The sequence below is a fragment of the Delphinapterus leucas genome, chromosome 12 (genome assembly GCF_059928025.1).
Source record: "Delphinapterus leucas isolate spDelLeu-1000000601 "Yukka" chromosome 12, BTC_Dleu_Yukka2, whole genome shotgun sequence".
Taxonomy (NCBI): domain Eukaryota; kingdom Metazoa; phylum Chordata; class Mammalia; order Artiodactyla; family Monodontidae; genus Delphinapterus; species Delphinapterus leucas.
The window spans coordinates 64,547,393-64,573,789 of record NC_143140.1 but is presented as its reverse complement, the minus strand read 5'-3'; the positions used below and the strand labels follow the sequence as shown (position 1 = coordinate 64,573,789).

The 26,397-nt window shown below is 38.2% G+C and overlaps 1 protein-coding gene across 8 annotated transcripts in view; it reads right to left on the bottom strand.

The window, feature by feature from the left end:
* Positions 1-2,194: 2,194 nt before the first annotated feature.
* The window catches only part of L3MBTL3 (L3MBTL histone methyl-lysine binding protein 3), a 125,924-nt gene continuing 101,721 nt past the window's right edge, over positions 2,195-26,397 (bottom strand). For all 8 annotated transcript variants that reach the window (XM_022556443.3, XM_022556421.2, XM_022556448.2 and 5 more), the window contains 4 exons: positions 20,575-20,654; positions 9,831-10,000; positions 9,386-9,448; positions 2,195-4,029 (listed from right to left, as the gene is read on the bottom strand). In XM_022556443.3, the coding sequence (XP_022412151.2) occupies positions 3,886-4,029; positions 9,386-9,448; positions 9,831-10,000; positions 20,575-20,654 (457 nt within the window). In that variant the 3' untranslated portion in view covers positions 2,195-3,885. The remainder of the gene's footprint in view (positions 4,030-9,385; positions 9,449-9,830; positions 10,001-20,574; positions 20,655-26,397) is intronic.

Below are 26,397 nucleotides of genomic sequence, written 5' to 3'. Positions count from 1 at the left end.
CTCTCCAGCCTCTCTCAGGAGCCCTAGTCCTGGTGCCTCACCCAGCCCAAAGCCCCATGTTGTAATTCATCCAACATTAGTTTTAAGGTGCCCCTTGTCATCATCACAATCTCAACATTAGTTTTGACAGAACTGGTGGGTTTAGAGACTGAAGAATTTAAGTGTGCTAATATTGCACCACAGTGCGATGGACATTTCCTGGGTTACTTCATCAAATAAAATGTTTTTTGAAGTTTAATAAGAAAAGGGCTCATATGAATTACTGAAGAAATATTTTTATAGCACGTCTCTAGAAATACTGCAAAATACTAATATCTTTCTAACTGTTCATTAAAATGCTTAAGTCAGTGAGATAAAAGAAAATGAAAGATCAGCTGCCCACCTCTGCAATGACTATTCGCTACTTACATGAGAATGGACAGGCAATAACAATTTGGTACATTTCATTTTCGAATAACTAGTCCCAATTCTACAGTTTCCATTTCTTCCCTTTCACTACAATGTGCCTTTACTTCCTTACAAAAAAAAGTTTCTTTTATTTCCTCCAATTATTCTCTCCCCACTCCCGTTTTTTGTGTTTTTTTTAAACCATCTTTATTGGAGTATAATTGCTTTACACTGGTGTGTTAGTTTCTGCTTTGTAACAAAGTGAATCAGCTATACATATACATATATCCCCATATCTCCTCCCTCTTGCGTCTCCTTCCCACTTTCCCTATCCCACCCCTCTAGGTGGTCACAAAGCACAGAGCTGATCTCCCTGCGCTATGTGGCTGCTTCCCACTAGCTATATCTGTTTTACGTTTGGTAGTGTATATATGTCCATGCCACTCTCTCACTTCGTCCCAGCTTACACTTCCCCCTACCGTTTTTGTTAAATTTCAAAATCTTCCTCCTCTTCTCCCAAATGAATTTACCAAGTTCTTAAAGAGTCCTTTCCCTTGGAGGTCCACAGTCTCTATGGCTGGCTTTTTTTTTTTTTTAATACTGGAGTACAGTTGTAACAATGTTGTGTTAGTTTCAGGTGTACCTCAAAGTGATTCAGTTACACATATACATGCATCTATTCTTCTTCAACTTCTTTTCCCATTTGGGTTATTACAGAATATTGAGTAGAGTTCCCCGTGCTATACAGTAGGTCCTTGTTGATTATCTATTTTATATATGGCAGTGTGTATATGTCAATCCCAAACTCCCGATTTATCCCTCCCCCCACCTTTCTCCTTTGGTAACCATAAGTTTGTTTTCTAAGTCTGTGAGTCTGTTTCTGTTTTGTAAATAAGTTCATTTGTATCATCTTTTTTTTAAGGTTAGCCTTGAAAGAAAGCCTCTCTTTGTTCCTTTGGGCCGGGGGCGGAGAGATAGGGGTGGAGCTGCAAGGTAACTGCAGTGAAGTTTGGCTCAGACATGCGCTGACCATGAGCTTTATTGTCTCTTTCAATGGTGTATCTGCCTCCAGTGGACAGCATGGCCATGCCACCTGGCAAACATTCAGTATCTCCTGACCAGCCTAATCCTATTTTCTTTGGAAGCTGAGTCCACTGAGTCTATAAGTTGCAAAATAGCAACCTGGGGTAGTATTTCAACCGGTAGACAGGACGGACTCCTTTGGCTTGTAGAGTGTAATTTTTAAAATTGCATTTAGAGATGGGAAGGTTCTGTCAAGTTCCACATTCCCCATCCCTCCCTTTTGTCTTACCCCAAGCTTGCTTCTCTCATTTCAGGGACCTCCCTGTCATCACGGCTCCCTGTTTCCTCTGTTAAAACTTAGACTATACTTAGACTATATCCCAGGGATGGAATGGTGAAAGGTTTCCTCTTCTTGTGGGAGACTCTTCCACCCTAATAGGGATGCTTAATGCCTTGCCTCTAACATACAACAACATGCTTCTTAGAATGAGTAGATGTTTTCAGTAAGATTTAAAAGGCTCCTCTGTTACCATATGTGCTTTAAACTAGAAGGGAAAAGTTCTCAATGCGTGTGAATCCTACTTGACGTAACCATAAAATTGATTTGTTTTTCCTTTTGGTCACTCTTCACATCATCTGGGACATAGTTTGACAGACAATTCCAAATCCTACAGATTCATTCATTACACAGGTATCTAGGGCCCATATGTTTGATATTGTTCCTGCTCTCATACACCCCTCCTATCTGACAAGGTTTCTTAAGAATCATACATATATAAAAAAGTATCTGCAATTAAGATTTTATTTCATTCATGTCAGGTATAACAAGTGCAACTTGAATGTACAAATTCTGAACAAAAAAGGAGAAAAGAACTAACAACAAAAAACTTTTTTTAAAGCAGATTTATGCAAAGAAATGAAGTGGGGGGGTCATGGGCCTTGTTTTACCTTGAAGTATGACAAGAGCAAAGGACCACTCATAGACTTCCAATGCAGGGGGGAATATCAAGGGAATCCTACATGAGAAAAAATGAAAGCAACTAAGGAAAGAGGTGGACCTTTCCCCAGAATTCAGACAACATGCTACAAACTTACTTTCTACTTTTAAAATAGTTCTTAAATAAATATCCAATCCTGGAATTAAAAGTTACATACATAGGCTGATAAAATAATTTACCTTTTGCGTTGGAGATGCATTCTTGCAAAAGTTAACACTACCAGCTATCAGTTTATAGGTCATCAAGGGCTTTCATTTAAAGTGCATCTGTATGCTTCTATACTGAGGAGAAAAGAATCTCTCCAAAACAGAGCTCCTTGAATAACTGCTCTGGGAAGGTCACCTCCCTCATCTGTGAGCATTTAGAATCTTTGTGTTGACTGGGGCTGCTCCCTCAAATCTTGCCTCTTGGGTAAAATCTATACACTCTCTCTTCAGCCAGTCCTAAAGAAAACCTTTGGGTTTGGAGGACACTGCAAGGTCTGAGACAGAGCTCTTTCCAGGTTAGTGTTTATATCAATAGAATGCGCCCTTCATCTCTGAAGAGCACCACAGTTATTTCAATGCCATTTAGAAGCTCAAGATCATCTCATAAATAGTTTAAGATCATACAAACAGCCCCCCAATATAACTGCATATTCCTTTGATATCACTGGAGTCCTGTAAACACACAGGGCACCACGATGTATGAGACTGATGTCATTCAAATACATCACCTAATTTATTTATGTTTATATATTTTATTTTTCAATTCCATTATTTATATACACGTTTTTGGTAATTAAGTCAAGATGCTGGTGAAAAGTAATTTGTTTAACATTTCATAATTGCGTGCAAAAGTAAAAACACTGATTTAAAGAAAGGTAATTTTTTACAACTATTCAGCCCCAACAAATTATGACAAGCAGTTAGGCGGTATCATGACTTGCAAAGTTATACTTAGCATAATGTTGCAATTCAAAATATGGCACAGAATTAACAAGACAGATAACAGTCCCACTGGCTAAAGTTAGCCAGGTTTTCACAAATTTGGTTTAAGTTGAAGTTTGATTATATAAAAAGGTTCCTGAAAGTGTTGAAAAAGAAAGAGTGTACATGAAAGAGAATTCAACAATGTTTACAAAATGCCAAAAGTTCTTACTCTGCCCTCCCCCACCCCCGCTTTTTCCATAAATAATTAATGAAGTCCCCCTTCCCTCCCACCCCCCAGCCTCAAAAAGATTTACAAAGATAAATTTAGCTCAGTGAACAGAACCGAAAGACGACTGTTGTACTGTTGTTAGACAGTACCTGGTTAAAAGCTCAAGCACTTTCGTAAGAATTTGTATATATTGTCTCTTAAGGAAGATAAATAATCTGACAGCATTGCTCTTTAGAGTTTTGGAGACTTCTCGCTTAGGAGTTACTGCTGTCTTTGTGCTTTGAGTAAAACATGAGCTTTAAAGCAGAAAGCTGATGGTGCTCAAAATTCACCATCTTCAAAGTTCATTGTGGGAGTTCTTCTCTGCGGCTTTGAACATCAGGATCGAATTGAAAATTTTGAGGGCAGGGCCCAACTTAATGCTCATAATTTTCACAATGTCTGTTTGGGTCATAAGCAGAAATGCTTCTCCATCAATTTGCTAAAATGGGAGGAAAAACACAAAAGATTGTGAGTTAATCGGATGTAGGGTTATGGGACATATTCAAGGTTCAATTATCAGCTCTCTTCTACACAGTAACACTAAAACGGCACAGATGGGCAGTTCATGTGTACAAACAACAGTTCCTCAGAAGTGGACCTTTCTTATCTACAACAACACCCCCAAATGTGGACTGGGAACAAAGTCAAATTCATTCATCTGAAGAATCAGCTCATAGGAAAGTGGAAGGTGCTCATATCTTTCTGTGATTATTCTGACGTAGGCGCTGAGTCAAGAATAATTTGGGAAAATCCAGGGTGCCTCAAATCCAGTTCTTATCAGGGCAGGTTTTAAAATGAGAGATAAGAATGAGTACATAAATACTTGTGAATAAACAAAGGAATTCAGGCAAACACATCCGTTACATGCCTTCCACCATGAAGAAAAGAAAATCAGTGATAACATTCATTTTTAGAGTAGCCACAGTAATTTTTCAAATACAGAAGAAAAGGAATTACTAACAACCAACAATGGCAACCACCAGTACAGCTGAAGGAATGTAAGCCTGGTGGGAAGAGGTGTACACTCTAGGCTGGTTCTTCTACTACTTGGGTAACGGTAAGAAGCAACCTTCCTCTCTCTGGGTCCCTTCTAAGACTAAAAGTCTACATTTCTACAGAATAGGATACTATGAGGTTCAAAGATACAACTCTGTGAAGATGATGTCTGGTTCAGTGGGTAGAGCAAAGGAGTAGTCTTCTTTTTGTATAATTTTCAGCTCTTGGGGAGTCCACCATCTTAAAAAAATTATTTCACTTCTCTTTCAGTCTTCTCATTTTGTACAAAAAGTAAAATACACTTTTGCTCTCTGCCTTGGAGGACATTAGAAACCTTGACAGCAGTGTACTATTATGGGCTGAACTGTGTTCCTCCCAAATTCCTATGTTGGAGTGCCAACCTCCAATAACCCTAGAATGTGACCTTATTTGGAAACAGGGTCACTGCAGATGTAATTAGTTAAGATGAGGTCATACTAGAGTAGGGTGGGTCCCTAAACCAAGATGACTGGTGTTCTTATAAAAAGGGGAAATTGTGACACAGACACACATAGAAGACAACAAGAGAACACCATCTGCAAGCCAAAAAGAGAGGCCTGGAGCAGCTCCTTTCCTCACAGACCTTGAAGGAAGCTACTTGCCAATGCCATCATTTCTTGTGTTCAGATTTCTAGCCTCCAGAATTGGGAGACATTAAATTTCTGCTGTTCAAGCTACTGGTTTATGGTATTTTGTTACAGCAGCCCTAGCAAACAAATACTACTATAAATTCTGTCAGCAGTTCACTAAATAAAGCCTAATTAATGTAATTAAGTTGCCGTTTCTTGAAATTTTCCTCTTTCCTCTAAAAATAAAAACCTGTGAGTCTAAATTGCTTATACGCTTAATCAGTAAGAACAGGAGTCATCTTATACAACTTTAAGTAACAATCACGTGGAAAGAGTTTGCTAATTTTCAGCAAGGAAACACCCTGCTGTCATAAACTAGAAGTAAAGACACTGCAGTGTTAATTTCTAAGTGTAAGACAAGTTAAGTGGCAGCTATGAGAAATGTTCTATTGTTTTTTGGAAACATTTGCTTTGGTCTCATTTGCTTGTGCTGAGACAGGTCTCTGATAAACAAGTCCAAGCAGAGAGGCAGATCTACTAACACTTCACTCAACCCAGACAGACCTTGGTAGAATGAAGGGTCTGATAGAAGTCGTCTAAGACATTAACTAAAATGTCAACATACCGGGTTCCCAGGGAGCTCACTACAAAGAGTGAATGGTTTATTATAACCTTGGGCCCTACTGAGTCTTCTTCTGGGACTAAGTAAGAATTTAAAGTGACAGATGACTGATGAAAAGGAACATGCAGAGAACGAGGCTGGAGTCTAAAAGCTAGGAGCGGGATGAGAAGGATAAGTTTTGGTAGATTATTATTTTTAAAGCTAACCTGGGAAGAAAAAAGTCATCTTGAGGCTAGAGCCAGACTTTAGTATATTACATACAAGCAGCTCTGATGTGTAGCCATAAGGATAAGCCTCAACTGGAAAGAAGTAAATAATTTAAGAAAGTACTTTCTGAAAACAGTAATTACTGCAATGGATTGCTGGGTTTATTTTTGGTTTATGCTTCTGTAATGTATATAAACTGGTCTAGCTCCAGAGATTAAGTATCTTGCTAAAGGCCCAAAACTCTGGAGGATTTGGAACTTGGGGTTCTTGCCTTCCATTTCATTGCTCTTTCCACTGTGCACTCATGGTTCTTTTCCAGTGTTGTAACTCTGCAAGTCACAGCGATATGCTCTGTGAATGTCTTTCTCAGAGTGTAAAGGTATGAGTCTATTCATTCAACAGAAACTTATTAAATACCCATTAGAGTCTAGATATTATTCTTGGGCCTGGGCATATAGCTCAGACTAAAACAGATAAAAACAAAACTAAGCAAACAAATAAAAACTCCTTGTACAGTTTACGGTTTAGTAGTAGGAGACAGACTATAAGAAAAACCATAATAAGCAAATTAATTAGTAACTAATTCTAAAAGGTGATTAGTGGTATGAAAAAACTGCGAGTCGGGGAGATGAGTGGACAGTAGGGCCAGGATGGATGTGTGGTGGCAGGTGGCAGATTGAAGGAGGATAGTCAGGATAGGATATTGAGAAGTGGAGTAAGCTATTGAGAAGTGGAGTAAGCTATGTGAACACCTAGAGGAAGAGCATCCCAGGCAGAGGGGGCAGCCAGAGTGTACCTGGATAATCTGAGGAATGGCAAGGAGGTCTGTGTGTGGAACAGGGTAAGCAGGGGACAGAGTGGACGAAGAGGTCAGGCGGTGAGAGAGGTGATGGGGTGTCCGACTGTCGCCCTTGTGAGGCTCTTGGCTTTTGCTCTGATTTAACTACCGGAAAGACCTGAACAGAGGAGTGACATGATTTGACTTTATCTTGTAGCAGAATCAGCCCAGCTATGCTGGAAATAAATTACAGAGGAGCAGGGGCTTCCCTGGTGGTGCAGTGCTAATGCAGGGGACACGGGTTCGAGCCCTGGTCTGGGAAGATCTCACATGCCGTGGAGCAACTAAGCCCGTGCGCCACAACTACTGAGCCTGCGCTCTAGAGCCCATGAGCCACAACTACTGAGCCCGTGCGCCACAACTACTGAGCCTGCGCTCTAGAGCCTGCGAGTCACAACTACTGAAGCCCACGTGCCTAGAGCCCATGCTCCGCAACAAGAGAAGCCACTGCAATGAGAAGCCCGCGCACGGCAACAAAGAGTTGCCCCCGCTCGCCACAACCAGAGAAGTCCCGCGCGCAGCAACGAAGACCCAACGCAGCCAAAAATAAAGTAAATAAATAAATAAAATACTATTTTAAAAAAAGATTATAGAGGAGCAGAAATAGAAGCGGGGAGGCCGGCTAGGAGGTTATTGCTTTAATCCAGGAGGGAGAGGATGGTGGCTCTGACCACACGTAGCGGTGGAGTGGGGAGAGGGAGCTGGAACACTTAAATGCTTTTAAAATACATCCAATAGGGTTTTCAACAGATTAAATGCGGAGTATGTAAGAGAGTCATCTGGGATGGTTGCAAGTAATAGCCCACACCTGCACTTTGCCTTTTAGAGATGACTTACAAGACTTTAGCTAGATTTGTTTTCTCATTTTCATCTAGGACTCAAAACCCACGCCTGCTGACCTGGTGAGACATGTGAGAGCAAGGATCATGTCCTATTATCTCTGAATTAACCCTCTTACTAGAGCATTACATGGAGTATCATACACATGGTAGGAATTTAACAAGATTTCACAGGGTGAATGAATAGTGGAATGAACATATGAATGATACATGTTGACAGAGAACATTCATTGCCTCATTCTTCAAAAGAAGGCTCTGTCTTTGAGGATATTAGGTGCCTGGGGAGTGTCTCCAAAGATAATATGAAGGAAAAAGTTATTCAAAGAAATACCATATCATTTGAGTTTGAATCTTACTTAACCTAAATAACAGAGCAAATCTATATGGACTAGCTAGATATCAACAGAACCAAAAGTAGAATTTATAAAATAGACGTGCTAGAAATTTATTTTTAAAATTGTTTCATCATTTTCAAAGGTAATGTTACTACATGGCTCTTTCAAAGAAAGAGCAACAGCTCCCTACAGGAATCTAAGTCTGCTCAGGGATCGAAAATCGACTGAGAGTAACCCACAAAGACACCTAGGACCTGGGCCTTAAGAAACTCAAAATCTGAATAACTGCAAATTCTTTAATTTGACCTTCAACTAGAAAGAAGACAGAACATTTCTGAAAGTAAGACCATAAATCAGAAAAGGGCTGATGACAATCAGATCCTTGTGCATTTTAACAGGCACCCACATAAGCATAAATGATACCTAACAGTATAATGACATTGGCGACTGGCGGCTCAATTCTTGGCTGTGCCGACACTCTTGCAGTGTTCTTAACTGAAAGTGTGCCGTTTGAACAGTGGAGGCTAAGCAGAGGAGCAAACAAGGTATCTTAGAGCTGCAGACAGCAGATGCTGAACAAAGCCTTCTGAGATGATTTAGTTCTCATTGTACCTTCTGAGATCAGGGTGATAACTGACTGTTCTGCTTGGAGGAGATGACAGGCTTATTTTTAAAGGTCTCTAGTGAAAAGAGTCTCCTGCTTCTAGTGTAGTTAGAAGTAGAATTCCTTTTTGTCCTAATGCTCACTTGAGGCGGTACCGTTATTAATCATCCCTTATACTGAAGTTTTGGACAGACAGGTGAAAACAACTAATAAAATCATCTTCCAACAGCAGACGGTAATAGATGTAATGAATATCAGTTAGAATAAACATCACTGAGAAATGTATAAGATCTAAGGGATTGTTTTAGCAATAATGGTAATATTATCAGCATCAAATGAAGTTAATTTTGGTGTTAAAATGATGTTTGAAAATAAAACAATGGGAACTAAGTTTACTTTATTAAAAATGAAACGTTGCTTCTTTCTTGCGTTGGTGTCTTTCTGTGCTATACACTATATAAATGCATGTTTTTAAGTTTTGTGTTTGTTTTGTTAAATAATGAGCTTAGTGCTACTGCTGTGGGGCATCAATAAAATGGCACAATTTCCTTTGCATCTAATTTTATACAAACACATTTTTATACAACTGATTAATGCTGCTTGTTAGACAACTGGATATCACTTTGTCAGTTTCAACATAACCCGTCTCTTCCTTTCTCTGCCAATTTAGAACATTTCACCATTCACTGCCATTCAGTGCTTTGTCCCCCCTTAAGTAACATACTGCAATTTAGTGGAATACTTACTTCGTCTTTAAATACCTTTCCATGTTCTTCACATCCAGGTAAGCTCTGTATGAACTCTGACACCTGTTAAAAATATGATTAAAATTCCAGTTTAAAAAAAGAAGCCGGTGCTTCCCTGGTGGCGCAGTGGTTGAGAGTCCGCCTGCCGACGCAGGGGACACGGGTTCGTGCCCCGGTCCGGGAAGATCCCACATGCCGCGGAGCGGCTGGGCCCGTGAGCCATGGACGCTGAGCCTGCGCGTCCGGAGCCTGTGCTCTGCAACGGGAGAGGCAGCGGCAGTGAGAGGCCTGCGTACCGCAAAAAAAAAAAAGCCGGAATCTAAATGCTACAGGTTATTCTCTTTCAGAAAGAAAAAGACTCAATCCCATACGCATTCATGTTACCCTCTCCTTAAGCCAGTACTCCTACGTCTGGCCCCTGGCAGACCAAGAAAATAAAATATACCTCATCTGTGCTCCATTTGGAAACTTTACTGGCAGGGATGCCGGCTACAGTTGGGAGAAGTTTGCTCTGCTGCTCCCAGCGCAAGGGCAGACATGGAATCGGGGACTTAAAGGACAGAAAGACCGCCGACCGCCGCTGTGCCTGCTGTACGCTGGGTTCTTCCCGGGCACCTGGTTGACAGAAACAATCAGGAATTCACTCTCTGAAAAGCAGCCAAAAAAGCCCCCAATGCCATGTGTCACCCCCCAAACAATGAGTAGCATGGAAGCAAGGTAAAGCATTGGTTCAACATTACATTCATTGAATAATTACACTCTCGTTCATCTTTACTGAAAGTCACCATAAGAAACAACCTAAAGTTTAACTGACATGTTTGCCACATCACCCACCACTGAAGACATGCATCATTACACCATTCAACGTTCCCCCTTTAATGCTTCAGATAAGAAATCTGCCCCCGAGCTTTAGTGACAAGGAAAATAACTCTCACCCTACGAAATTATATTTGGTTCCCTTTTGGCTTTGCATGTCCTAAAAGTAAGAGCCAAGTTGCAGGCTCAAGTCCAGCCGCTGTGTTTACCCTGTAGTTACCATACCTGTTCTCTCCTTTTACTTCAGCCCTGTTCTGTTCTTCCAATTTCTATTTACTAATCACATCGATTTTTCAAATAGCCAAATTACTTTTTTTGAAAGGGGATATGAAATTGTTGAAATAAAAATAAAATTGCATAAAGGCAAATGCTTTTGTCATTCTTCACTTGTGAAGATCAAAGTTCAAACTACAGAATATTCTATTTATCTGCTAGTTCTTCTGAATCCAAACCTAGTTTACCTGCTGCTCGTCTAAAACAGCTGTTTTCTCGCCAATGTTTTTTTTTGTCCTTGGGACTCTTGACTTAGAGTTTGTCCATCATTATCTCTGTAAGATCGGATCCTTTAGAATGGAAATCTTTTCTGAAAACTACTTACTCAAAGCCCATCAGAAGAAGGCACCTCCCCACACTTACTCTCCGCTCTGCCCACCAGCTCAGCTAGGAACTGAAGGTGGCAGCACACCTAGAACCCCCTCCAATCACACCCCACCCAGCAAGGAAACCACCTCCCTGACTTCGAACACCCTCGCTTCTTTTGCCCTGGTTCTGAACTGTAAGCTTGATGGAAACTTGGTATCTGGCTTCTTTCTCTCAGTAGCGTCTGTGTGATTCATCCACATCGCTGTATGTAGTTGTAGCTCACCTGCTCTTTGCTGTGTGGTTTTTCATTGTTATGAATATTTCACAATTAATTGGGAGCTGACGGACATTTGAGTTGTTCTTAAGTTTTGGCCAAGACCGACAGTGTTGCTGTGCACGCTCTTGTACATATCTTTTCTTGAATATATGCATGCCTTTCTGTTGCATACATACTGAAGAGTGGGACTTCGTGGTTATAACGTTTGTGTACATTAAGCCTCAGCAAATTCCACCAGTTTTCCAAAACAGCTGTGTAGTACACACCTACTAACAGCACAAGTGTTGCAAACGCTCCTCACGCGTTCTTATCAGCTGCGGTACCGGCTCTCCTGCTCACTGTGACCCTTTCGGTGCGGGTGTCACGGCCTCATACTGTGGTTACAACTGCATTTGTCTGATGCCAAAGTTGACAATCTTTTTGCAAGTTCATCGGTCATATGGAGAACCTCTTTTGTGAAGTACTTATCTATTTTATGCCCATTTTTCCATCAGGTCATCTTGCCTTTTTCTTACTGATTTGTAGAAGTTATCTATCTATCTATCTATCTATCTATACTCTGGGTAAGAATCCTTTCTTGAAAATATGTATTATTTATATCTCCTCCCACTCTGTGTCTTCTTTTTACTCTCTTAAAAAGGCCTTTTGATAAACAGAAGTTCTTAATTGTAGTAAAATTTATTCTTTTAGGGATAGTACTTTTGAAGAAATCTTTGCTCACCCCAAGGTCCTGAAGATAGCCTCCTCTGTTTTCCTCTGAACACTTTGTTTTACCTTTCACGCTGAGATCACAATCCATCTGAAATTTATTTTTGTGTATGGTATGAGGTAAAGATCAATATTCATGTTTTTTTTCCACATGGACTTCTAATTGCCCAACCATGATTTAATGAAAAAGACCAACCATCCTTTCCCTGCTGTACTGCAGTGCCAGCTTAAAAATAAATCTAAATGTGTTTTCAAATATTCTCTTGTTCCACTGGTCTCTTCACACCGACCCACAGGCTTTAATTACTCTCATTTTATGAGTGTACTGATATCTGCGATCTAGGTCTTCTTCAAGACTCCTTGACTATCCTTACCCCTTTGCATTTCCAACTGTAGGATCTGCTTGTTAAAAAAAATGCTAGGATTTACATTGGGATAACCACTGAATATACATCAATTTGGTGAGAGATAACACCTTCACAATATCAAGCCTTTCAATCCAAGAACAAGGAATCTCTCTCCATTTCTTTGGATCTTAAAATACCCCTCTTCAATGTTTTGTCATTTTCACGTAGAGGTCTTGCATATCTTTTGTTAAATTTATTTTTGTGTGTCTGATGTTTTCTGTTGCTATTATAAGTGGTATAGTTTTTTAAAAACTACTTCCTACTGTTTTATTGTGGATCTTTGATAACTTTTCTCTTCAACTAGCCTAATCTAAATTTGAATTGCTCTGAATGTTAGAAAAGTCGCTATGCTGAATTAAAAGAAAAAAAAAATCTATCTTACTGGAGCTAACACCCACTGGTCCTTGCTCTACCTGAGTGAGTTCATATAGAAAACTGTGTCTGCTCCCCATGAAACCTTTCAATTCTTCAAATATTTGATAAAAAACCCTTCATGGTCCCTCTTTCCACATGATCATCCACCGAATCTCATATAATTGGTTTTAAGGTTTTAGGTCTTCATCCTATCTTACTGAAAATCTATTATGAGCCAAATATACAAACCTGTACCAGTTTGTTTTCATTCTTTTAAAATTGCCCAGAGTTCAAGAAAGCTTTGTTTTGCATAAATATGGGGTAACTTAAAAACATTCCTTAATCTCAGACAGTCCCAAGAGTTCAGCAATTATTTGCAACACATTATTTGTAAATCCTTCAGGAGATGGACTTACATGAAATGGTAAGAGTTCTAGTTCCACATTAGAGTAAAACAACACAGGCTACTTTGTAACTTGTATTTGGATTGCCTGCCACAGAGTGTCAGTTTTTTCCAAAGCCATACACTTTCTTCTATAACTATTTATGTTCTGTTGACACTTGGCACTGTTTCCTCCTTCACTGAAGCTCCATTCTATGTTCATTCTATTCCTGCTAAAGTTGTATTATTCACAGTTCACTTCTAATGCTCCTACATCATTATTCCTTAGAAAAATAACTGAGCCATTCTAAAGAAGTGACTAAAAACCCTAAAGCTCCTGTATTTCTGGTAGCGTCTGCATGCCTTCGAAGCTGACATCATACGTAGGCCTAGACTCACACACCACTCCAATACTAATACCAACTTTCCATCCTTCACCTTAAGACCCCCCTTCCTTTTGCTGATTCTTTCATGTTCACTGATGCCCAGTGTTATTTTCTGACGAATGGGGCAACTGTGGCATTTACCAACCACAGAATATGCCATCTCCTCAGAAGATGTTAGGTACACGCTCCCAATCCAAAAAGGCTAAAGAAAACAACTTCATTTGAGTGGATATGTATTGGATCCCTTGAAATGCAAAGAAATGTGACTCCAGGTTTTTATTTTAACATGTGATATAGACTAAAATAAACGCACACAGACTCTGGCTCAAGTAGCTGGCTCAGTGCAGAGAGTAGGGAAGAGCAGGTTTGAATGTGTATAATGTGCTTTAGAAAACAAAGCTTTTTTATTCTGGAAGACAGTTCTGCCAATAGCATTTTATGAGGGTCAGATTTCTCACCACCCTCCTCTCAAATGATTTACCTGCATGAAAAATAATATTTTTTAAGGAGTTCTCTGTATTTTTTTGAAGTTTCCCGAGAAGAAAATTTACCCAAGGTATATGGTCAAACTTCTTCTCACTACTCCCACACCCTGACTCTCCTTCCTCCTGGGGAGAACAGTAACTGAATAACTAGCCCCCCAGAACCACCCTTGACCAAGATAAGACCTTGAGAACAGACACTCCGCAAAGGAGAGCAACAAGATACATGGAACCTGACTTCCTAATACTGTTGAGTACCATTAAATCCTGGAGCACCTACCTTTGAGCCTCCTCCATGTGAGAGAGAGATAAACTGCTTTTACCTGATATAAACCACTTGTATGTGTTTTATGTCACACACACACACACACACACACACACACCCCTAATCCTAATCACTACCAAGGTTTACTGCAAGAGCATTTATAATAGTGAGAGACAGGAAATAACTAGCTTAGATACCCACTAGAGATTGGTCCATTAAATGATGCTGCATTGATCATCGATCCACAGAGGGGATATTTAATATTATTTTGTAATTAGTATAAATAGTTAGGTAAAAATTATTGTAATATTACGTAGTTAGAAAACTGCACGTTACAAAGCAGTTAGTACAATACTTCAGATATTAAAAAATCCCCAAAAAACTCCCCCAAATTCAGAAAATGGTGTGTTAGAAAATAAAATTACAGATAATTTTGAGTTTCTGCTATTTGATTCCCTGTATTTTCTAATTATTCTATAATAAATATGTTATTTTCACAATAAGTTACATAAAACCAGAAGCTGATATTGGATAAGCTACTTATTGTTACTCAAAATAATAACAAAAAAATGAAAGCCTCACTTTGGTGACTTGGAAAGCAATTTAATGCATTTTTGGAAATAATTATTAAAACATCAATTGCTGGGCTCCCTTAATATCAGAAGCAAGAAAATATTAGATGGGAGTAGCGTTAAGAGAAATAACTTTGTGGATCTTTGGTCTTACTGCTATTTCATCTCTCTAGACAATTATCAAATGAGGAATATTTTTCTTATGTTGATACTTAATGGATGGATAGTAAAGCCCTGCCTCTACCATTTACATATATTGTTTATAATATGGAAATCACTCATTCAGCAATTACTTATTCAGCACTTGCAATGCAATGTAGAGGGCTACATCAATACAGCATATTCTTGGAGACTTTCTTGAAATGAAGTTTAATAGATAATAATGTAGTTATCCAAAGCAGAAATTTGCAAATACAAATGTCTCTCAGTTCTGGTTGAGAATAGAGGTATTAAAATCCTTGATTTGGCTTAGGGTAGGAAAAAGTGAAGGAGACGATTAACCCTTGTGAGAAGACAGGTCTGATAAAGGTGATCCTGAAGAAATATATCCTCCAGTGTTTCATGCAGAATCAAGACAATAAATCTTCAGAATAGAGCCCACCATCTAAACCAAACATGAAATCTCCCAGCAGAAAGAGATGTCTTCACTACCATGGAGCATGAGAACCTGCTTCCTATAGGACTGTTCCCATCCGGGCCCAGTAGAACCACAGGGAGGGCAAGTTCCAGAGAAAAGAAAAAGTTCTCTTCATGCACCCTGCTGCTTTCGGACTCAGATCCCATTCTGCTTCCTGTTTCCAAGTCTGAACAATGCTAAATCAACAAGCCACAGCATGACTTAACCACTTGTCCTGACTCATTCCTATCCCTTGAAGCCAGGGACAGAAGTGAGACCAGAATCTCCAGCTGCCTTGTTTCATTTTAGTTTCAAAACAATGCTAGGAGGTAGCTATCCCGAAGATGAGGAAAACACATTGTGAGATAGGGCAAAGCCCAAAGCCACCCTGTGAGATAGGGGAAGCATCAGAAAGTGACCCTGGATCTTCTGTCTCCTAATAAGAAAGTATAGGGTCATGGTCAAGGGGCTGAGTTTAAGAGTCTGATATACATGGATTCAAGTCCCTGTTCTGCCACTAACTAGCTCTAAATTTTGGCTAAATCAATGTGACAGGATCACTGTAACGACTACATGATATTTTTAAAAATGCTTATTCCGGTGTCTGACATATAGTAAAGACTCAGCAAGTGGGAAAACTTATTCCTATCTTGAAAGAAAGGCATGCCACTGAGAGTATCCTGAATATAAAAAGGCAAAGATGAAAAGGAATCAATGACCCTTTTAAGCTAATATTCCATGAGTCTATAAAAAAATGCTCTTAATGTGAAAGGAAAGAAAGCCAGGAGAAATGGGATACATCTGTCAACCAAGTTTTTTTTAATGGAGTTACTAACTGGTGACTAAATATAAAAAGGATAAACAATAACAATGATTGGGTAAAATAAATGGATCACAGCATCAAGGAATGTGGATAAAATTAGCTCCAAGATCCTAAACGCAGACGTGAAAAATATTTGAGGATCATTTCAAGGTTAACAACCAAAATAAAAACCAATTGCTATGGAAGCAAAAGGCAAGCCTGGTTTTTCAAGTGAGAATCTAGTACATTACAAAATAAAATTCAACTCTTTCTGCATATCAGCACCCCTGAGAGAGAATGTTTGCAGAAGGGAAAAGAAAATTACACGTTTCCCAGGAATACAGGAGTTTAAATTTGAAGGTCAATTTATAGGATCCTTTATTAATGGACCTTCCTACAATGGAGGAAATGAATTAGTTTATCTTTCAGGCAAAGGAGACAGAAGCCAACAAAAAGAAAAAGAAGAAAAAGTGATGCATTGTATTCAGTAAAGGTCCCCAAAGGTCAAATTCGGTAGCATAGCGGCAATCATCAAAACATCAAAATCACACATATTGTATGGAATTAAATTGAATTAACTGAAGAAACAAGGTAGGAAGATGTTTTTCTAGGGGGAAGTGCTTTTAAAAATCAATTTGCTCTAAGACTCCAAACAAAATAGTTCTCATGGGCTTACTGAATCTTAAATCCTACTAGCTATAAGGAATACAGGGTGGCTTCTTTTCAGACTCCTCTATACTAAATAGTGCACAAACTACAAGAAGATTTCTCTCCTTTCCCCTATCCCCTATTCCACCACTGGTGAATGACATTGTGAATGAACACTGGTGAGCACCTACTAGGCTCAGCATATCTACCTGACCCTCAGGCTCAGGTGTGAAAGAGGAATTCTACCGGCACCCAAATGGGAGCATTGAGGGGTAAGTGCTCTTCACAAAAAACCTGGGGAAACTTCTCTGCACTCAAAAATGATAAAATAAAAAAACAATCACCGGGGGCCTCTGATAAGTTCTACAAAACATTGGGAGAGGACTATTGATTTATTGACAGAAGCGTTTCATGATTTTAGTAAGGCACAAGGGAACATGACGTCTACAAAACAAAACAGGCTATGAAAAGAAAAAAACAAGCCAGTGCAGGAAATTAAAGGAAAATAAAAACCACTATTAAAATTCATGCTAAAGGCAGTAACTAGTAGACTTGACAGAGCTAGAGTAAGACATTTCAACTTGAGAAATATGTCTAGAGTATCAAAAAATGCATAAGCTGTTGAAATATTAAAATACTTCCATAATGGCTGGTAATAGTCCCCTCCACCCTCAGCAGTCAGGCCCTTGCGGGACTTCCAGATGCTGCACCGAAGTACAGCATGGAGCTTCCAAACTCTGCTCCAGCACTAAGGCTGGTGGCTGGTGTTTGTTTTAACTGTCCTGTGCAATGTTGGCTGTCAAACCAATTGTTAAATATTTTGAATATCATCCTTTGGATCTAACCCAAGAGTAAAAGGTATTACCAATCAAAAAGGAGAAAAGAACAAAAGTAATAACAAAAATAATAACTGAAGGAATTTTTCTGGATTAAAAAAAAATCCTGGATCTAAGAAACAAAGTAAATAAAGCGCATGACATCTCAGGCAAAATAATGAAAAGACTGAATTTAGGAGCCAGATTCATTGTCTAAAACAAAAAGATTGAATTGAATTGGGCCTAATCCCACATATGTGAAAGGATGTTCTGGTTTGTTGTTCAGTTTTTCTCAGTTCTGTTTGATTTTTCTTAAAGGAAAGTCAGAGACCAAATGACTAGCTAGGTGTAGTGGACACTGTGGTGGGCTCCCCCTTTGGAACCCAGAGATTCATTCTCCTACCTGCTGACTGCTGATGCCTCAGAGCTACCTCCCTCTCCAGGAACTGCCCTAAGCCAAAGGGAGGCTCCTTGCCCAAGGACACGGCCCCCCTCAGCCAACATCCAAGGACTGGTCAATACAAAGGCCTGGTCCTCATGCCTAAATTCGGGATAACTCGGAAGGGTCATCTGGAGCTCATTTGTGGGATCGACTGAGGCTTCTGCTATAACTGCATCACAGCTCATTCTGCCCACTGTTGCTTCTCTCACTCTCTCATTGGCATCATTCCCAAAAGTACCCACCAAAAACCTTCTGCACACAGCACTCCCAATGTCTGTTTCCGGAGAGCCCAATCTGAGACACTAGGTCATGGCTCTACTGAGACCTGAGAGGCAGGAGGACAGAAAAAACTAAACGCATCCGCCCACTGACTAGGATCTGAGATATCACCAACATCACCAAGATACAGGAGCCCTCAGACACCATAAGATCTCATTTTGGACTGAAGGATCATGGGGTCCAGGGAAAGACAACCAATAAACTCTTAAATGGTAACGTCAGGAAGTGAAATTCAAATCTTTTCCATACAACATGAATCTGGAAAAAATTTTCAAAAAAAAAAAAAAGAAAGAAAGGAAATCTAAAGCTAAGAAAGCAGTTAAATAAAAGCTGACAATCATAACATGATTTCACTGCAGTAAAAATTAACTTTATGGAAGTTTTACATAAAATGTTTCAAAAGAGAAGGGAAGTCATCAAACTCATTTTAGGAGGCTAAAACTGGATGAGATATTAATATGCGAACCTTACTTAGGAACATATGTGCAAAAATTCTCAAAGCAGCTTGTTTTTATGAGGCTCCCTTTCACTAATGAAAAATAAGACAGTAAGTAAAATACGCATATTGAACTATAGGTTTTATGGGTGACAAAAATAACAAAGAGTTATATATGGATCCTAGCAATGTTTCTTGGGAAAGAATTGTAAAACAGAAAAACTCAGGCAATTCAAATTTAAAAAACAGGATAAAAATATACAAAGTTTGAAAAGACATAAAACTACCACAGAAAAAGAGAGAACACCATGCATATCCTGTTAATAAACCTGAAATTCTCCATTAATTAGACTATGTTCAGAAAAAAATGATCAAAATCAGCTCAGCAAATAAAATGAAAAGTGAATTGCATCACCAAGTTAGGAAGAAACTGAAAAGGTTGTCAAATTATTACTCCCTCAAAAAGTTCAGAGCCCAGAAGATTTTATTATGAATCTACCTAAACCTTGCAATGATCAGATAATTCCATGCAATAGACACTCATTTCACAATACTACTACTACTTCTGCTATTACTACTACTACCACTAGCAGCTAATACTTTGGCCACTGATGCATTTATTCCTCATAATAATCCAGTGATGTGGGTACTATTAAGAAACTGAGGAACAGAGAAGTTAAATACTTTTCCCAAAGCCAGCCACACAGCTAGTACTGGTGGAGCTGAGAAGAGAATGAAGGCCGTGCTCCTAACCACCATTCACAAAGAAAGGCTGAAGCCTTTGATTAAGAACCCGATATACCCTGATGACAAAAGCTTCGTAAATTAAATGTTTTTCTTCCTTTCTAAATGACCAGAAACATTATAGCACTTATTATGTGCCAAGCACTGTTCTAAGCAAGTTACAAATGTTACTGTACTCAATCCCCGTAACAACTGTGGGGGGGAGTTGCCATCATCAACCTTCTGGACAGATAAGGAAACAAGCACTGAAAGGTATTCCATGAGATGTCCAAGATTACACAGCTAGCAGGAGGTAGATCAGGGATGCAAACCCTGGCCATCTGAAGGGTTTGTATGTGGTGCAAGACTAAACACCATAAAACATGCTGAGGACAGCAGAGAATATAACTTTTAAATTAATCATAAATTACTGCTTTATGACAATCAGATATGGAAATCAAAGCATCACTTGTGGAATAGGTCATTATAGGCAAACAGTCCTTAGGTGCCATTCTACAATCTTATAAACAGTCTAAACCAAATAAAGCACATGACAAGCAAAGTCCCCAGGGACAATCATTAAAATCATAATCGGGACAACATTTTCTTATAAAAAATAAACATTATAACACTATGCATAAATCTATAGTATGAGTAACAGTCATTACGACTTCATTGTTCAGTTAAACCACTGTAATATCTATTCAGCAAAGATGCAAGACAAATTACTTTCTCCAGTACAACTTAAAACGTTTGTTCAAGCAATTTCCTTTTCATTTTGTGGTATTAGATTAAGACCATATTAGTTCTATTGGAATTTCAACACATTCTGAGATGAGTCTGAAACATATGAAGCAAATGATATCAACAATATCAAAAAAATTTACAAGGACCAAATAGAATGCCTTATCCAAACTTTATATACAATATTGTACAGATATGTGAAAGAGACTGTAAATACAGGTCACAGATGGATCCATATCATTGTGAAGTATACACCAAATTTATCCTGAACAATAAACTTTTATTGCCTGTGGTAACAGAACCAACCAAATGAAGTTTATCTTTAATATATAAAAGGGACTGCTACATTCCAGTTAAGTTTTGATTGTTGAGTATTAATAGTAATACCCATCAATACCCATCAGTAATACCCATCAGTAATACCCATCAATAATATGAGATTATTATGGGTACCTGTGGCTTCATGTGATGTCCTCATTTCACTCACTGTTCTCTCTTCAAAGTCTTCTTTGACATCATCAGCATGCTGGTCTCTGAGAAAAGATAGGTGCTTTAATATTTTGTAATAGAAACGTTTAAAGAAATGGGAAAGTGGGGGTGGGTGGTAGTGGTGGGATGAACTGGGAGACTGGGATTGACATATATACACTAATATGTATAAAACAGATAATAAGAACCTGATGTATATAAAAAAAATAAAATAAAAATTGAAGTACAAAAAAAAGGGAATGGCTCAAAACTGCACCTCAGCAACTGTTTTTTTTTTTTAATTTAAAAACAAATGATACCATTAAAATGTTAGAAAGGATTTTCAGTTTTACTAAGAAGCAATTAATACTAAAAACACCTATAGGGACTTCCCTGGTGGCGCAGAGGTTGAGAGTCCGCCTGCTGATGCAGGGGACACGGGTTCGTGCCCCGGTCCGAGAAGATCCCACGTGCCGCGGAGCGGCTGGGCTCGTGACCCATGGCCACTGAGCCTGCGCGTCCGGAGCCTGTGCTCCGCAGCGGGAGAGGCCACAACAGTGAGAGGCCCGCGTAACGCAAAAAAAGAAAAAAATTAAAAAAAATTAAAAATAATAAAATAAAATTAAAACACCTATAAATGTTCATTTTCTCATTATCAGTTTTCATTTACTGTTCAGAAAGATTTTAAAGCTAAGAATGGTATTAAGGTTAACTGTTCTGGAAAATGTGGCTACTGAATAGTTCAGCTTCAAATTGGGACATGTATTCATGAGGAATTTTACTTGTACTGTATGGTAAGACTACAATTTTAAGTAGGAAAATGGTTTTAAAGTCCATACCATTTAATCAAGTCACTATATACTACTCAGCTCCAGAATTTGAGATTGAGGCTGAGATTGCCCAGGAGAATCAAACTCAATTCTAGGAAGCTTTTCCTGGCTTAATCAGGTCAAATTCATAGGCTGAACTGATTCCACCTCTTTCTCACCAGGAATGAACTAATGCTAATCTAACCATGCCAAGAATACTCTAAAGTGGAATGGACCCATTCCAATCCTAATTCAGAGCTTTACCCTGAAGTCAGTGACAAAAATGGCTTTAAAGGAAACCAGGCACAGGCTGCTTATATTTTCTTTAAAACTAAGCTTCAGGGATTTAAAATTTTTAACCTAATGTATTCCGTTCTCAGGGTTCAAAATAAATCCTTTATAATACTCTATAATACTCTGTACTTATGATGTTCTGTTGTTTCAAATGCTGTTACCTTTACAAATATATCCTTAGTTTCTTGAAGACTCAGATCACACTTCTGTTCAGTGTTAAGAAAAGGGATAATACCTTTGAAACCAAATATCCCAACAAAATATAAAGGAGTTCTATAGTCTTAATTACCAAGGCACTAATTTACTCCCTTTTTGTAACAATAATAATTTAACACAATGATGCCAACACAGTAAGCATGAGATAAATAAAATGTTCACTAGTTCTTAGAAAGATCATTTCCAGAGACACATGAAATTTCACTGGAATCTGAGCTCCCTGGCTTACTTCATACTAAAAACAACTTATCACAACTGCTGAAGAATACTTGCTTATCTGAGAATGGGAAGAATCACCGTTATTATGCAATAAAAATTTTTTTCCAAGAGAAATCAATTAATTACTATGGAGGCTCTTACTCCATAGAAAGTGGGGAGATGGAGGTAGAGTGAAAATAAGAAAATTGCTGATAACTGGAGAAAGGACACTAGTTGAAGTGATAGTAGAAAACCGTCTTCTCTGTAAAAACAGTGTTGAAGTTAGACTTGGTAATTACAACATGTTAAAATCAGCTTATTATGCTAAAATTAGCTTATGTGATCTTCTGAACTTGTTTCATATTAAACTGGAAATAATAACCTTTGAGCCCACAAATCTATCCCAGTAAGTACTGTGGCCACTGAAATAAGTGGTTTGTGGATGGCTATATTAATAGTTATTAGAAACAATCACACATTAGAGTGACCTAACTTAAAATTGGCATTTTTCAGAGTCAAAGAAAATAAATTCCCAATTAATTACTGTAGATTGCCTAAAAGCTTTAATGAATGGTTAAAAAAAAAAAAAAACCCCAAACAAACAAAAAACCAAACTGAGCCCAAAGGCTAAAATTATATCTTAGAATTTTCTGTATATTTCATTTTTCATGATTGAAATTGTCCACTGATAATTAACAGTTACATGTTTGTGGTTTCAATAATGCATATTATGTTTTCCTTTAAAGTAAACTTTAGTAAACTAAAGCTGTAAGACCTAAGTATGAGGAAAGTTCTTCTGTATTCTTATGCCCAAATACAATGCCAATGACTTATTTTATGAAATGTAGGAAAAGAATCATTTTCTAGGAGGGAACAGAGATAGAAAAGGAAAATAAGATGATTGACCCCAAAAGTTTCTTCATCCTAAATGTGCCATAATCCATCGCTGAAGAGAAGCAAAAAAGAAGCTTTCTGCTTGTATATTCGTGTTCCTTCATTATAGAAGCATGTTCAGCTCTTACTTTCCTTACTTTAACTCGTGATATTTCATTAAATTTAACCCATATAACTTGGGAATATATACATATGGATATTTATCTTCACCGAAAAACAATTCCAATGCAGGACTCCACAAGAAATGTTCACTGAATGTTTTATTTCCAATTAATAAGTTGATTTTGCTAACTCCTTAAAATTAAAAGTGACTAAGCCCCTTTGGGTTCTGATGCTTCCTTTAGCTAGAGGGTTGGCAGGGTGGGGTCAATATGAATAGTCTGTTAGAAGGGGTATTACGAAACAGATGGATGAACAGAACCCCTGAAGGAAATAGAATCCTGACCAAGCACATCCAGAAATGTGGAAACAGTATTAATAAGAAGTAATAATAAGAAAACAATATACTTAAGAACATATTATGCACCAAAGATTGGCTGAGTTCTTTACATGTCCATTATTTCATAACAATCACTGGAAGAAGGTTCTGTTGTTATATCCACTGAAACTTAAAGAGGTTAATCCCAAATTTTCAGGGCAAGTGTAGCACCAGGTCTTACTGACACCAAAATCTATAATTAGATTTAATTATTATTTGTTTTTTTACCCTTGTGTTTTTCCAGAATACAGTACATATCCTTGTTACATGCAGTTAAAGGGAACTGGCCTTCTGGTGTCATAATCTTATTTTCAAACCGTCTTTTACTGATAAGGTCAGGAATGAGGAATCTGACTCACTAATATTCTTACTTGTTTTATATTTTATTTAAAATAAAAGTCACTTTCTCAACTGGGCAACCAATATTTCTCTCACCTATAAGGTTAGCAATTTCACTGCTAATTCTCACTGAACAGGTACTGTGATTAATTTCTTTCTCTGTGCAAAAATGAAATGCTTTATCTAGGATATCGACTTCCCAAGCAAAAAGTTATTCTAGCTGCACAGTCTTCCAATTATAAACAAAACACGTTTATATCACAATGTCAAAACTCTGTGATAATATTGTAACACACTCTGGAACAGAGTGCAAGATATGCTTGTTGACAGATTTTTTTTTTTTTTAATGACAACCAAAAATATTTTTGTCGTATTTTAATATGACAAATTTCCTCTACTTTAAAACTCCTTTATCTTCTCCTCTTGATCGACATTTTTATTACCAACAATTTTGTTCAGGAAGGGAATACAAGCTGATTAGACAAAGGGGGGGTGTATCGTAACATGGAGAAAGCAGCCCAGCAGTGGTGACGCTGATGGTCTTTGAAAGTGAATAGTCCTGGCTCAAATTTCGGCTCTGCTACTTACAAGTTCTATATGACCTTCAAGCAAGTTACTGAACTTCCCTAATCCTCTGCTGCATCTTCCTGTAAAACAAGGATAATAAATCCTTTACCTCACAGGCTTTTTGAGGACTGAATAAAACGATGTATAGGAAGTGCTTAGCATATAGCCAGACACACAAGTAGGAGCATGATAAATGGAAGCTATTACTGTTTAAGAATTACTCATATTTTAGGATAAAATTATCTACTGACACCTATTTTCTTTAAGCAAGCTGTTTCCCTCAAGTTTTAAAACAGCCTTTAGAGTAATGGTTATGAGCCAGCCTACAGTCAGACTGCCTAGGCTGCTACTTACTAGCTGTGTCACCTGTAACCGAGAGAGGTCTGTCTGCTGAATGGGGATGTAATAATAGCGCCTACCCCACATTAGGCATTATGAGGGTTAAATGATCTAACATAGCTAAAAGCACCTAGAAGAGTGTCTGGAACACAACAATTTCTCTTGGGATTTTAGAATTTTCAACAACCAATTTATTTCAGCATTTCTTTAGCCTGAATTGAAATATGATCATAACTAAAATCTTACTCAACAATACTCTTTAGGCTTTTAATTGAGACAGTGGAATACACTCAAATGGAAAAATGTTTTCTTTTTGAGTCAGCATTCTCTTTTTCTGTGTAATTATGTGTCATGCTTTAGATGTCTTACTATCTTACTCAAATGAGATTTGTGGTAAATATTAGTGAAACAAACATTAGAAGAGTAAATACATAATAACAGGATCGCATTTGAATGCCAACAGCTGTTTCTTCAATTTTCATTTAAAAACAATCCCTAGCCCGTTATGTTTCAATCGGTCATCAGTTTGTTAAAAATAATATTGAAACAATATGAAACAATTATTTTGCTTCAATTCAGGGATTTCAGCCAGCTCTCTGACTCCAGCATGAGTTTGGCTTGGCTCGTACCTTAAAACCTCCCCATCCTTCTCTTTCCAGAAGAGCTTATTCTAGTGTCACAGGGGCTTTGTCAGAGCTGCAGAGTACCTGTGCTCCCCAGGAACAAGTGGGGACACAGTGAATGTACAGAGAGCTATAAAAAAATGTAGGGTTTCCTATTTTGAATGTTAAAATGATGTCTCTTTGCATGCCCCCAGCATTTTGAAAAAAAAATCCTGGGCTGAGGTCACTCACAGGTAAAAAATCAGAGAATGGGAATCTCAAGGTTGTATGTTAGAGGTACTGTAAAAGAGAACCTGCATTGTCTCCAAAATGCCCCCTACAAATAAAGAGAAGACTGTGCTTTATGGCTTCAGGATAAGGAGGTCACCATCTTCAAAGGGATTCGGAAAAGATGGCAAATAGAACCAGTGCAATTAAAACTTCCATGTCTACAGGTAACATTCGAATAAAGAGTTTTTATAATTAAATCCCTTTTGAGACTATACATGAACAATAATTTTAATAGAGTTTTCATAAACACAGCCCAGGAGAGATAAACACAGTTTACTATTTATCTAATGACTACAAATAAAACATTTTGATTAATAAGGCTATTAAATTAAAATTCAGCATAAGGAACATATGTTAGTGAAGAAAGGGATATAATGAGTAAATAAATAATAGTGGATGTTATCAAGATGCCAAGGAAATTCCCCAGTAAAATGAATTCATCAATTAATTAATCAGTTCTCTTATAAAATGAAAAGCCCTAACCAATAAGGTGAGATCTGGGACATAAAGATCACGTAGCATAAGAGCAGGACTGCACTGCTTTCACGCTGCTGTCATAGGAAAAAGAACAGATATCATTGCTTTTCTACTATTTATAAGAGTCTCCTGAGTCAAGAATAAGTGCTATTCAAGGAGAGAAAATCAGACTCTGTTACAATATTGTTCTAACAACTTCCCAGGCATCAACAGTAACACAGTCATCTCTTCCTTACACTCTGAATGGTTGCCTTGTGTCACAGCCGTTGGCATCAGGACTGTGAGTGTTTTAACCAAAACCCAG